General features: G+C 43.3%; 1 protein-coding gene across 3 annotated transcripts in view; it reads right to left on the bottom strand.

Moving 5' to 3' along the window:
* Positions 1 to 3,817: 3,817 nt before the first annotated feature.
* The window catches only part of LOC124043209 (mitogen-activated protein kinase kinase kinase 20-like), a 45,287-nt gene continuing 35,722 nt past the window's right edge, over positions 3,818 to 13,382 (bottom strand). For 2 of the 3 annotated variants that reach the window (XM_046361521.1, XM_046361532.1), the window contains exons 12-20: positions 9,247 to 9,291; positions 9,093 to 9,123; positions 8,840 to 8,979; positions 8,634 to 8,696; positions 8,455 to 8,547; positions 6,219 to 6,335; positions 5,865 to 5,939; positions 5,061 to 5,214; positions 3,818 to 4,922 (exon numbers count right to left, since the gene is read on the bottom strand). In XM_046361521.1, coding sequence (XP_046217477.1) covers positions 4,201 to 4,922; positions 5,061 to 5,214; positions 5,865 to 5,939; positions 6,219 to 6,335; positions 8,455 to 8,547; positions 8,634 to 8,696; positions 8,840 to 8,979; positions 9,093 to 9,123; positions 9,247 to 9,291 — 1,440 coding nt within the window. In that variant the 3' untranslated portion in view covers positions 3,818 to 4,200. Of the gene's footprint in view, positions 4,923 to 5,060; positions 5,215 to 5,864; positions 5,940 to 6,218; positions 6,336 to 8,454; positions 8,548 to 8,633; positions 8,697 to 8,839; positions 8,980 to 9,092; positions 9,124 to 9,246; positions 9,292 to 10,956; positions 12,901 to 13,382 lie in introns of those variants that run through there. The other variant, XM_046361541.1, reaches the window with a different exon arrangement.

Genomic DNA, 13,382 nt, shown 5'->3' with positions numbered 1-13,382 from the left:
CATCCACCAACATCTAACCTTTCAAGTACTAAGCAGTGGCGCGATATCCCAAGGTCCACATTTGCCTAAATGGGCGGGTTTATAGAAAAACTCCCGCGTCCTTTCCATCTGGTGTTGTCGTCGCGTCCTTGTTTACAGTTTTTCTCAGTCGCTTTGATGCATTTCTCAGATCAAAATTGCAATTCTTGATACTACTTGTACAAATTCAAAATCACCTAGTCACTTGTGCACATCATTAAAGCAATTTCTTATTCCTTTTGAACAAATTGCAATTGATAATGTACAAGTGTCTGCTTTTTTCCACATTATCAATTGCTCATGTCATGTTGATCAAAATATAGTAGATTGTTCTCTGTTGAATAGTCTTACCCCTCAAAACATCTAGGCATTAGTTCCTTGCATAAGCCATTACATGCAAAATTGAACTATTTGTCATAAACTGTCAAGCATAGTTTTACACATTTCTATTAGACCTTTTGTACAAAAACGTGAATTGATGAATCGTGCAGGTGAAATTGACCCTCACTCATGAAGGAATGTAAAGTGTTAGTTCAACCAACAATCAGCCAGTTGTCTAAATTGCTCAAAGTTGCATCTCATGAAGATTCAATTGGCAAGCATATATAGACAGACCACAACACAGAGTTGCAATTTTCCAATAATGGATGGACCAGGAAACGAACAGGGTCAACAGCCAATAGGAGGAAGAAGAGGAGCAAGGATGCGTGGTGGAAGGCAAAACAGAGGAAGAGGCAGAAGAGGACATAGGGGCCACTATTGTAGACCATGTTGTCAATCATGGCCTTACAATGGCTGAGACGGGTCGAAGGGTGCAGCCGAATATTGGGAGATCAACCGTGTCCTCAATAGTTCAAACGTTTCGAAGAGAGAACAGGTATGTCCACCAATGTACAGTGCACTGTTACTGTATATAAGCAGTATACTGTATACTTCCTACAATGCTTCATATTACAGTAGTCCACTTGTATTTCACAGCATACAGAAATATACTCTATACAGATACATACTGCACCTTACATGCACCCACCTGTATGTTTTACAGTAAAATGTGTGTTCGCATAGTTTTTGTCTATGTGAAAGTATGCGATGCATCACTGCATTTCCCCACATAGGACTGACTGCAAGATTACCTCAAACCGGTGGCAGAGGACAACTTTTCACACCTCAACAGGAGGAGGCTATTTGCACCATGGTCCGAGTAAACAATGCCATGAGACTCGGGGAAAGACAAAGGACCATTATAGAAGACAACGATGTCTTTGAAAACATCCATACGGTTAGCATCTCAACCATCGACAGGGTGCTGCATAGAAACCAGATGAGTATGAAACAGCTGTACCGTGTACCATTCCAAAGGAATGAGGACAGAGTTAAGGAGCTACGGTACCAGTATGTACAGGTAAAACATATATCTATGTAACTACTTTACAGCAACATTTTATAGTGATACATAGTACAGTATGCATAAACTGCACACATGTCCATTGCTGTGGAAGGAGCATGCAATATATGTACATTTTATGTCACTCTTCCTTACCAAAACAAATTCAACTGTGTGTTCTGGGATATAGCGTCTAATGGAGTTGGAATCAAGTGAACCCTCTCACAACTTTTTATACGTTTTTATACTTTCCCCCTTCTGATGACCAGGTGGCGAATCGCATCTCTGCATGTCTGGCAGGCATATCAGTGTGGATGACGGATCACCACCTCAAGCTGAACTTCGGCAAGACGGAGCTGCTCTTCCTCCCGGGGAAGGACTGCCCGTTCCATGATCTCGCCATCACGGTTGACAACTCCATTGTGTCCTCCTCCCAGAGCGCTAAGAACCTTGGCGTGATCCTGGACAACACCCTGTCGTTCTCAACTAACATCAAGGCGGTGGCCCGTTCCTGTAGGTTCATGCTCTACAACATCCGCAGAGTACGACCCTGCCTCACACAGGAAGCGGCACAGGTCCTAATCCAGGCACTTGTCATCTCCCGTCTGGATTACTGCAACTCGCTGTTGGCTGGGCTCCCTGCCTGTGCCATTAAACCCCTACAACTCATCCAGAACACCGCAGCCCGTCTGGTGTTCAACCTTCCCAAGTTCTCTCACGTCACCCCGCTCCTCCGCTCTCTCCACTGGCTTCCAGTTGAAGCTCGCATCCGCTACAAGACCATGGTGCTTGCCTACGGAGCTGTGAGGGGAACGGCACCTCAGTACCTCCAGGCTCTGATCAGGCCCTACACCCAAATAAGGGCACTGCGTTCATCCACCTCTGGCCTGCTCGCCTCCCTACCACTGAGGAAGTACAGTTCCCGCTCAGCCCAGTCAAAACTGTTCGCTGCTCTGGCTCCCCAATGGTGGAACAAACTCCCTCACGACGCCAGGACAGCGGAGTCAATCACCACCTTCCGGAGACACCTGAAACCCCACCTCTTTAAGGAATACCTAGGATAGGATAAAGTAATCCTTCTCACCCCCCTTAAAATATGTAGATGCACTATTGTAAAGTGGCTGTTCCACTGGATGTCATAAGGTGAATGCACCAATTTGTAAGTCGCTCTGGATAAGAGCGTCTGCTAAATGACTTAAATGTAAATGTAAATGTAATACGTGGATGAGGCTGGCTTCAACCTGACCAAATGCAGAAGGCGGGGTCAGAATATCATCGGTCACAGAGCTACTGTGGATTTGCCAGGCCAACGGGGAGGAAATATCACCATGTGTGCTGCTATTTCGGAGCATGGTGTCCTAACCCATATCCCCCTTATAGGGCCATACAACACCCAGCATCTACTCAACTTTTTAGAGACTCTCTACAGGGCTCTCATCCCTGATGATGAGAGGGGTCTGCTTAGAGAGGAAGTACGTGGTCATTTGTGATAATGTGAGTTTCCATCGATCAAACATCATAAGGCAATGGTTTGTGACCCACCCGAGGATGCTCATAGAATTCCTCCCACCTTGTTCACCATTCGTTAATCCAATTGAGTAGTTATTTTCAGCATGGAGGTGGAAGGTGTACGATCGCCAGCCACATACACAGACGACCCTGCTGGCTGCAATGGATGCAGCATGTGAGGACATCACAGTAGACGCCTGCAGAGGATGGATAAAGCATTCCAAAAGATTCTTTCCACGTTGCATTGGAAGGGAAATATCCGGTTTGATGTGGATGAGAATATGTGGGCCGACAGACAGGAACGTCTGGATGTGTAGAGACAGCACAACAGTGCTGCGGGCAAAGTTGTGCCTTAGGGGTGGTTTCCTGTGTTTCTTTCTAATTTAGTTGTTTTTCCTTTGTGCCCCTTGGGTTGTCCAGTCTCTTTCAATCAATAACCCACATACAGTAATATGTAAATAGTACTGTTGAAATTGATATATGCCATAGAAGTGCAGCCTTGTGCATTTTCAATACAGTAACTGTCATCCAAACTGTAGCCTAAGTTTACATCAGGTAACATGCCTAAACATTTTGACGCCCTTGTTCGTGAACAATGACTCAATGACTTATCATTCTGATGACACTGACATGATCATTGGCATGAATATTTACTTTTGAGAGATGTACGATGGATTTTTAGTGACTGACTAGCTTTAGAAACATATCCATTGTATATTGCAGTTTGTACAAATTGTTCTGAGAAATGCACTTGTTATTTTGCACATGTTAGGGATGATGTGAAAAATGCACCAAAGCGACTGAGAAAAACTGTAATGAAATAAACATTACATGAAAGTTCAAAGTATTATCTTTTTCTTTACCCAACATATAGTTATAGACTATTTAAAAAGAAAATCTATTCCATTTATGAATCCATAAGTAGATTAACTTTTTTTTTATTATAGTAAAATAATTATCTAGCTATACAGTATATCTCATATATAAAAAGATTAGGACAATGTAGGCTATACAATTTACAATAGGCTTATGTACAATAGTTCACAATATACAACTACAAATTATATGTAGATGCTAAATCCCCAAAATATTTGAGTGTGTACAGTACATTTCAGAAATCTGCCCTAAAAGACTGAATTGGGTGCATTCCCTAAAACACAATTCTCCCTAGCTCAAATAACATAGAAAGATCCCCCCCCCAGAGAGAAAATGTGTATATATAGAAGTTGTGTGAAGGTTAATGTTCAAAGGAAACCTGATGTCCAGTCTGTTAAGAGATGTTAACACTTTCAAACAGCAAATGATTCTCCGCTTCGTCCACCACGGCCACCTCTACACCCTCTCCTCTGTCTTCCTCTGGCCTGTTTATTGTCCTGTCGAGGTAACCTTTTCTGGCGCTCCACTTTGATCCATCCCCCCTCACTGACTTTAGCTCCCTCTTGCTCTGTACTGAGGTTTTCCACCACCGCCGATATGCCCGGTATCACCCTGGCTCCGTTCTGACCTGCTACACTGTAATTATTGGTCCGGGGCCTCCCCATTTGCTGTGTGGTTCTGCTTGACTTATTCTGTGTGAAGTTGCCCCTTGTATGGGACCACGTGTCTCTGTTGTGGCCCCTTGTTGCACTCAATGAGTTGTCAATGTAGCTTCTGTGCCTGTGGTAACCTTGCACTTCCCCGGCAGTGAGCAGGCGTTCGCGCTCCAAGGGACTCTCGGAGGTGGTGCTGGAGGGGCTGCTGCCCTTTGACCCCAGGTAGAGGGGGGAGAGCATGGCGGACAGGCCTGCGGTAGGGGACGAGCTGCGGGAGCACCAGGGAGAGAGGGGGCTGTTGGGAGACCTCCGCACTGCTGCAGCGTAGGAAGAGGCTTGATCTCCATATGCAGACAGGAACTGAGACAGGGTGCGGGTTTCTGAGCCTCCGGTGGGGGTCTGGGCACCATGCTGCTGTGCTGCTGACTGGCTCTTCAGCTGCCTCTGTCTCAGGTTGTACAACCATCTGGGATCCACATCTGGAAGCAGAAAGAACATCCACTGGTAGGGTTGGCTACATAGATGTGTGCATACATTTTGTGCATTCTGTATTTAAAACAGCTCTAAATGGATCATTTGTCAATAAAATCTGCATCCAAAACACCATAAAAAGTGACCTTTTGAGTTTGATCTGCTTCTGGGGTTTCCTTCAATGTTTAACTGAGCTGTTTCTATCAGCAGCTCCACAGTCTTGATCTCATCTCGTCCACCGGTGGGGTTCCAGCTCACTGCATGGCTATGTCTCGTACACCTGGGTGATCTCACATCATTCTAGTATAGGGACACAATTATCACTGTAGGGGATTTTAAACATCGAACACATCTAGCTACATGTCAAATTGAATTTTCAATGTAGTTCCTTTTTTAAAGGCACACCACACAGTACAGATGAAGCCATGACAAAATGTGTAGAATTGCAGAAATGTTGTTTAAAAATGAGAAAATGTTCTCTCAGCCTCATGGCAACTGTGTAGGATAGCATGAGATTAGCTTTAAAGCTGCACATTTTTTCTCTCTGCCCCATGGCAAAATGTGTAGAATTGCAGGAAATTAGCTTTAAAACATCAAACTTTGTAAAATGTGTAAAATGTTTTATGTATTTCTATTATTTATTCAAATGTTTATTGAATATTAAAACATACAATCTACCTGCAGTGAAGCCACTCAACATTTACATTACATTCAGTCATGTAACAGACTCCCATCCAGAGTGACACACAGGAGCAGCCAGGGTCAACGTCGACAGGTCTCACAACGGTGACCCGAACCAGCGACCTATCGGCCACTGTCCCAAGCTTCCAACCACCAGGCCACCAACCCTCCAAGATACCCCCAGAGAGTTCCCTCTCCCCCTTTTGTGGACCCCCTGGAGGTAGGTGCCCTAGGGCCCTGCTCCTATAGCAGTGTTTGAGCTGACTCACCTCATAATTTACAATGCAGTCAACAACCTCATTCTCCCATAGTCCAACTACCCATTTGTCCATCACAAATGGAGGCTGCAAGGAAATAGTTTGATGTTGGTTATTATTCGTCATACATGTTAGCTACTTCAGTACGGCCTCTTCAACACGACAATGACATTCATGTAAGGAATAATTCAACTCATCTGAAGATACAGAAAGGGATTTTTAACGTCATAACATTTAGCAAAAAGGTACACTCTTTCAACGATCCTAAAAAAAAACCTTCAACAAATAAATGTAATGAACAAGGGACTGTTTTTAAGTCCTGATGCTCTTTCAGTGCATGGCCTGGAGTAATGCTTATGATCACACCTTGGTCATCTTCAGGACATCCACATCCTGTCTGTTGGCATTAAAGGTCACATCCTTGATGTACGTTATTGCAACTTCATCTCCGTCAAGCTCAATGTACATTTTCCATTTGCAGTCCTAAAAATGACAGATTGTAGGTCTTAAAAAAACATGAAATAACTGCTGTCAGTTGAGAACCTAACTGCATTTTTTCCTAAACCAACAGCACAGCCTAGAGGTAGTTCCTTGGAATTGAACATTTCCGGGAATGTAAACATGAATTTCTATGAATAAATCATCATCAAATGGGACAGAAGCACAAGTTATGTTGTGCATTTAGACTTGAATCTTGCTTTCGCCTAGTATCCACTGTGAGTTGCCTTCAATTGAGACAAATGTATCATTTTGTTTGGCGATTGATTGCTTTCCCCACACTCTTTTTGATGTGCTCTCAGAATCACAGAAAGGATAGCATGTCTCTTGAATGATCATAGCATGAAGGATGACATAAGTGGTAAATGAGAATGTGAACAACCCATCAATCTTTGCAGAGACATTTGTTTTACTTCAGGGGTAAATAGAAGTTGCTATGGTGGATAGCTTGTATTATGTCCTGTAGGAGATATGACTTGCAGTACCTTAACACCTGGTGCTATTGTTGGTGAAATACACATTTGAGTAATGCTAATGTTATTCCAGTTAGATGAAAATAAACTCGGTATTTCGATCACTGTTGCACAAGGCACATAAGGGATCAAATCCTCACCAGGCAATACAAATCAGAACAAACCCCATACTCCTGCCGAAAATTGCATGCTGACAAAGCAGTAATGATTCTGCCATCCCCAAAAGCCAGCCATGAAGCCACAGGTCACTGCTTAACCACACACGGTTCACGGTGTGGGCCAATCTATTGTGTGGGGGATCACAGAAGAAGACATCAAAGAAGGGCCACTAACACACTCATCTGAGGAGTCTCAGCCCACTCCTACACTGTCCCCAGGGGCTGGGCCTGGGGCTCAAAGGGGGAGCTAGCGTGAGGAAGGCTCGGGTTCCAAGACACACCAGGCAGCGGCCCCTTGTCGGCCCCGGCCAGTCGCACCAGGGCCCCCAGGTCCACTTGTTGGTCTAATCACTCCAGCAGAAACAATGTCTGGTAATGATGCCCAAGACCGGAGTGCGTCTGGTCTAATGGCAACTCATACATAATTCAGCACCTTTCTCTTGGCTGCGCGGTGATATCCTCATTAGTGGGGGACCCTCAGTGGTTGTCAGATGGTGGCCGCACAATCGCAGGCCCTCGTTTTGTCTTTGAGAAGTGCAGCTGCTTCCATGACACCGCCAGCAAAGAGGGGCGGGAAAGAAACGCAGTGCGGGTTTGTTTTATTTAGTGCAAAAACCTTCCAGTTTGTAAAAACAAGGCTGACATGGAACCTGACACCAGGCAGGGGGAAAATAATTAGCTCTCATTTTCTCAGCCTCCTGTTTCCTTCTCCCTGCTGTGTTTTCTACACACTAAACCACCACATGTCAGAAGAAATGGGAGGCAATTAGCAGGCTCGTTTCAGCCCCGCCGAACGCACTGAAAGGGGACTATTTATGATGGGACAATGAACAGCTGAAAGATTAAATAACATTTGCCTTTCTAAAAAGAAAACGACTTCTGACTAAATTGGCTGTTTTTGATTAAATTCAAACAGCAAGTGGAGAAGCAGCCTTTCTCCACCGTTGGAGACTCTAACAAAGGACGGTGAGCAAGTGGGGGTGGATGGGATGCATGGCTTTAGATGAAATATTTATTCATCTGTTTCTCTTGCAAGGTTATGTCTTGAAGGCAAATCATGCTCAGTGTAACAGTGGTCAGTGTTTGATTGAGTTTGATGGGGACCATAATATGCATCTTTACCTAGAGAAATAGCATCTTGAAGGAATATTTCCATCTTGACATACCAGTTTTAAATCGTATCTGACAACACCAGTTGTAGCGGTATTGTTAGAGAGGGGTAAAGATAAAGAATTTGTTTGGGTGCCAGGCAGGTATTAACCCTGAAAGAATTTAAAAGAGTAAGATTGATTTTTTTTTTAAATACCGCTTGTTAGCTATTCCTATATGCATTTGAACCAGACCAGAGCTGAGACTAAAGTTGACTAAATATTTTACAAAATGACTGTATTTGGATGAAAACGCATACCGATTCCCTCCAAGACATCTTGGTTATTTGTCATAGAATATTTTCAGTGTCCATTGAAAACCTACCGAGTGACCTGTTCCCGCTTTCCAGTGGTACCCAAACACCAGCTCCAGATGAACAATCTTCCTCATCTCCTCCTCCTCCTCTGCACACTCATCCTGTGGAACAGAGATTTTCAGGAAAGCATATTGCAACAGTAAACAATGCCAACCATTATATAACAAAGAGAAAGGACACGCAGTACCTTCATTAGTGGAGGGAAGTGGAAGAGCCCAATGTAGTCATTGGTTAGCTTCTCAATTTCCCTCTGTTGGAGAAAGCAAGTTAGACATTGTCTTATACATAGGTCTTAAACATTTGACCATATAGCTCAATTTAAATAATTATACCATTTGGACACCTTGTTAAATGACTGGCTAGTTCACGTTAGTTTGAAAGGTAGAATGGTACCTTGAGGTGCATGATGTGACCTTTGGACTTGACCCCCAGGTCTTGCATGTCCGTTTCCGTGAGCAGCAGCAGCCTCTTGCCTGTAATGTGGTTCTCCTTAAACAGGTCACCATACAGCTGCATTCCACTTGCCCCCTCCCCTGAGAACATGGAAAACAAATGCAAATGAAAGCACAAAGACATACACGCCAAAATGACGGGTTCATTCATTTGACCATACCTACAGTATGAGAAATGTAGAAGGTGAACATACCTGCCCCAAATATCTGCTGTATCCAAAAGTACTGCGGGGATGGAATTGGAAAAGCATTCGTATTAAAATGGAGCCGTTCATCCGGAGCCATGGTGGTTGCTTAATGGCTAATTAGACAAAGGGAAGTGGTCGATTGACATTCGTTGATACTGACCACATGTTCCTCTGTCCAGGAATGAATATGAAGGTTGGAAAGGAGCTGCGTGGGGGAAAAAAAGAGAGAACTGAAATAGTACCAGGGAATACTGCTCCAGTGGTCATATCATACAGATGTGTACCACTCAAAGAAAGACGTGTGCTGCCTATTCTTGATGTTTGGAGTCTAACACAAATCTTGAGTTTAGCATTCATGTGTGCAAGTACAAAATCAGTACATTTACATACAGCATACGTGACAAAATACAAAATGCCTCATTCCAAGTCAAGTTTACCCTGCATTACAACAATGCTTTTTGTAGCTATTGTGGTCTGCAATCAAGATGATTGCGTCCTAATGGTCTAACTCAAACCAAAATGTGTCCAATGTCCATCTGACTGCTCTTTCATGATGCATTTCAATGATAAATCATTTACTGTTCATTCAGTGTAATTGAGCAGAAAGTAGCCAGCTAAAATAAAGATTTCATCATGATGATCATGAGGCTGCTATGTGGGGATAAAAGCAATGCACCGGGGGGGATAGATGACAAAATGAATGACTAATCTGAGCATTCAATATTTGCTTCCCATGGCATCTGATAACAGCCCAGAGACTCTGAGCTGAATGGCAATCTCAACAGATCACATTCAAAACGGGCCATTTCAGAATCAGCGCCATACATTTCTTTGCAGCCTCCTAAACTCCCTCACCCCCAGCTGCATTTTCCGTCTACTCCAGTGGTATGGTTCGGAAGTAAACACATTCAAAAACCCTCCCTTGCCCTACTGCCAAAGTTCCATTACAGATATTGCCTAATTAAAGTGACATAATATCACATTTCGAGCAGCCATATTGTATTTCACAAATGACTTGCGTCGTTTATTAAAATCCAAAGCATATTGTTGACGAAGGGAAACGGATCTTAATTGATGAGAGGAGGGGAAAGGGGGGGGGAGTCAGCAGAAATTGCTCAGCCATTGGAATTCCTTTGACAGGGAAGAAGAGTTCAGTAGTTCACACCAATCTGCCCCCATGTGGAATGGGAGTATACTGTAGCAAGTTGATTATCCTATAGAGGTGGACAAGCATTGGAAACCTATTGGCTAGTATGCCAGTGGCTACACCACAAACTCAAATCCAATACGATTTTCAATCCCCGCAGGGGCAATTAAGCAGGCATTGTCAGCAAGTGTAAAATATACAATACAAATGGGTGTGCTGCACCAAGTACGAGTGGTGCCCTGTACTTCTTCTTAATTAGCTAATGATAGAAATTCTGCCATTGATTATATGTGTATTTGAATCCTTGAGGACTACAGTGAACATGGGTCTGATGCAAATCAATTAATATAATACGAGGATGATTTCAGGTTTTACATGTATAAAAAAAAAAAAAAGCTTTTCATCTGAAGGCATATTTCTAACACCAGTCACATTTTATTAATCTTCTCCTGGCATAAATATTTTCACTCTTATTTTTTTGGTCCACTTTTGGAATTTTGTGGTTGACAAACCTTTTGATTTGTGACATTACTGTGACATTATTGGATTCGTTGTTCGATTTTGGCCACTCTTGTGTCAGCGAAATGTCACGTCATCGTCAAAAGCTTCGCCTCCTCAATGCAACTTGCTCACATGGCTCTTTCCTACTTCGAGGTAAACAAAACTGTGAAAACCAAGAGGAAATTTGAGAAAACAGGAAGAGTGAAGAACCAAAGCAGGAAGTTCAATGTTTAATGAGAAAATGTTTATTGAGAAACGATGAACAGTAGACAAATTTTTGCAGCAAAATAGGTTCACATCAAAAAGTGGTCGGTCTGATAGAGTTATGGCACGCCATTAAAGAGACACTATTCGACTAATCCAAGTGATTTGACTAATCCAAGGAATTTGACTAATCCAAGGTGATGTAGTTTGCATAGATCATATTGCAACTCTGGGCATTAGATGTCTAGAAAATACCTTACAAAGTGGTTGACTTTCACACAAGCTAGTGTATCGGTTGGTTATAGCCTGTTAATGGATGATGTTTCAGTCTAGGTTTAATAACTACACAACAGTATATAAAAAACATACATCAACTAAGTAGAAAGAAGTCCAAGCTGCAGGAACTAGGTCCAAGCTCTTGGGAGCCAAACAGAAAGATCCTTCATATTGGCTATGTTTAGAAGAGAAGAGCTCCTAGCATAATTTACAGGGCATTTAGTGATGACGCTCGTTAGGTGAGCTTTAATAGGCTCACTTTGGGGGTTGTTAAACACACGTTGGCCTGTGGTCAAAACCGTTGGTGCAGATGCAAACATATTGAGCTGGTAGATCACCTTTAGCTTAGAGAAGCCCTCTAAAACAGTATTTCACATCCTCTCTCCAATGAAATACTTTATTTTTTATTTTTTACTCCACATATCATTTGATTTAACGAAATTATTCCAGCACACGGCAGCGCTTTTGCCACTAAATTAAGTGACTGAAGGTCGTATACAGTTGCCCTTGTCTGTGAGAACTTAGTCCTGTCAAGGTGTGGATGTCTAAGGTCTACGGCAAACCTCACAAACATCTTGATGATATGCATCTGTAACGTGCTTCTTTCAACCAGCACATGAACCAAGACTTTACTGGGGCCCCACATAGATAGACACAGACACCTACAGTGCACTTTACACCACTAAGCCATAGTATGTGGGCCTAAAATCCAAAGATTCCTGACAGTGTACCTCTGTACACTCTCTGAAAAAGGCACGGGAAGTCCGTAGTTGAACAGTGCTTATCAGGAAACTTCCTCTCTCTCTCTCTCTCTCTCTCTCTCTCTCTCTCTCTCTCTCTCTCTCTCTCTCTCTCTCTCTCTCTCTCTCTCCTGCTGACACCAGTCTGGGTCAGCTGAGGGAAACATGTTCTTTCTCATCCTGGTGAGACACTTAATCACAGCAACTACGCTCCACCACATACAGAACAAAATTGGCCACTCTTAATGTCAGCAAAATGTCACTTCATCATAAAAGCTTTGCCTCCTCCTTGCAACTTGCTCACATGGCTCTTTCTTCACAGCATGGCACTATACATCCAGTACATTAGGCATAAATGACACCCGTAAGGGCCATGTAGGCGAAAGGCTTCTAATACATTATGTTCATACAGCGTTTAAAAAAAAATGTATGTAAAAGAAAATGGATCGCTACAAAAACTATTAGTAATGAATTATCTAATGTGGCTTGTGTCCATAACACCAGTGACGTGAGAAGGAATATGCATGGGAGCTTGCCGCAAGATCACAGTTTTGACACAGGTCAAAAGGATTGATTGACAGACGCTACTGAGTGGCCCATACATAGCTGGACCAATCAGTTCGCTCTAATCACTGTCGTCTGACCAGTTGAAGTCTGACATCCCCAAGGCCGTGTTGATTTTGCGGCCCTCTCTGACACTGCTGGACTTGGAAGAGTTCTGCTTGGCCTGCATGTTGACCTGCATGCCAGAGTGCAGGACGGGGCCCCCCATGTCCAAGGCAAACATGTCCCCAAAGCCCTTCATCATGGCCTGCAGACTCATTCCCTCCACCTCTCCGTTACTGGAGGATGTGATCTGACACGTCATCTCCGAACTGTTCGACTCCTCCGTCTTAGACTCATAGAACGACTCAGCGCTAATCTGAGCCGCCACGGGTAGGAACAGCTGAGAGGGAAAGATGGAGGAGGATAGGAAGGGAAGAAGAGGGAGGAAAAGAGGACGGGAAAGAAAAGGAGGGAGGGAAATTAGACCACATACACCAAGAGGAATGATGAAATGTGAAATCTTTTTTTTACCCAATATAAAAGGTGATTGTCAAAAACTAGAAGAGGAGAGTTCAGAGATACAGTCAATTGGGTTATCAGAGAAGGTTGGACTGAAATGATTAAGATTAAGGGAGAAAACAAAGAATAAAGAGAGCTAGACAGCATGGCTCTCTCTCCGGATGACGGTGCTGGTTCTCAGACAATACAGTGCGTGTATCAATTTCAACTCATGTCAAATTGATACCCAGGCAAATCACTGTTTAGACAATACCAATGCATGGCTGTAGCAGGCAATTTACACAGCACAACGGACAAAATAAAGAATCTAGCATAGAACGTATTAGTGATGTGGGACGTTTGGAAACCAAATCCAACCAATAA

This window comes from Oncorhynchus gorbuscha, linkage group LG01, assembly GCF_021184085.1.
Source record: "Oncorhynchus gorbuscha isolate QuinsamMale2020 ecotype Even-year linkage group LG01, OgorEven_v1.0, whole genome shotgun sequence".
In the NCBI taxonomy this organism is placed as follows: domain Eukaryota; kingdom Metazoa; phylum Chordata; class Actinopteri; order Salmoniformes; family Salmonidae; genus Oncorhynchus; species Oncorhynchus gorbuscha.
This window is presented reverse-complemented; position numbering and strand designations above follow the sequence as displayed.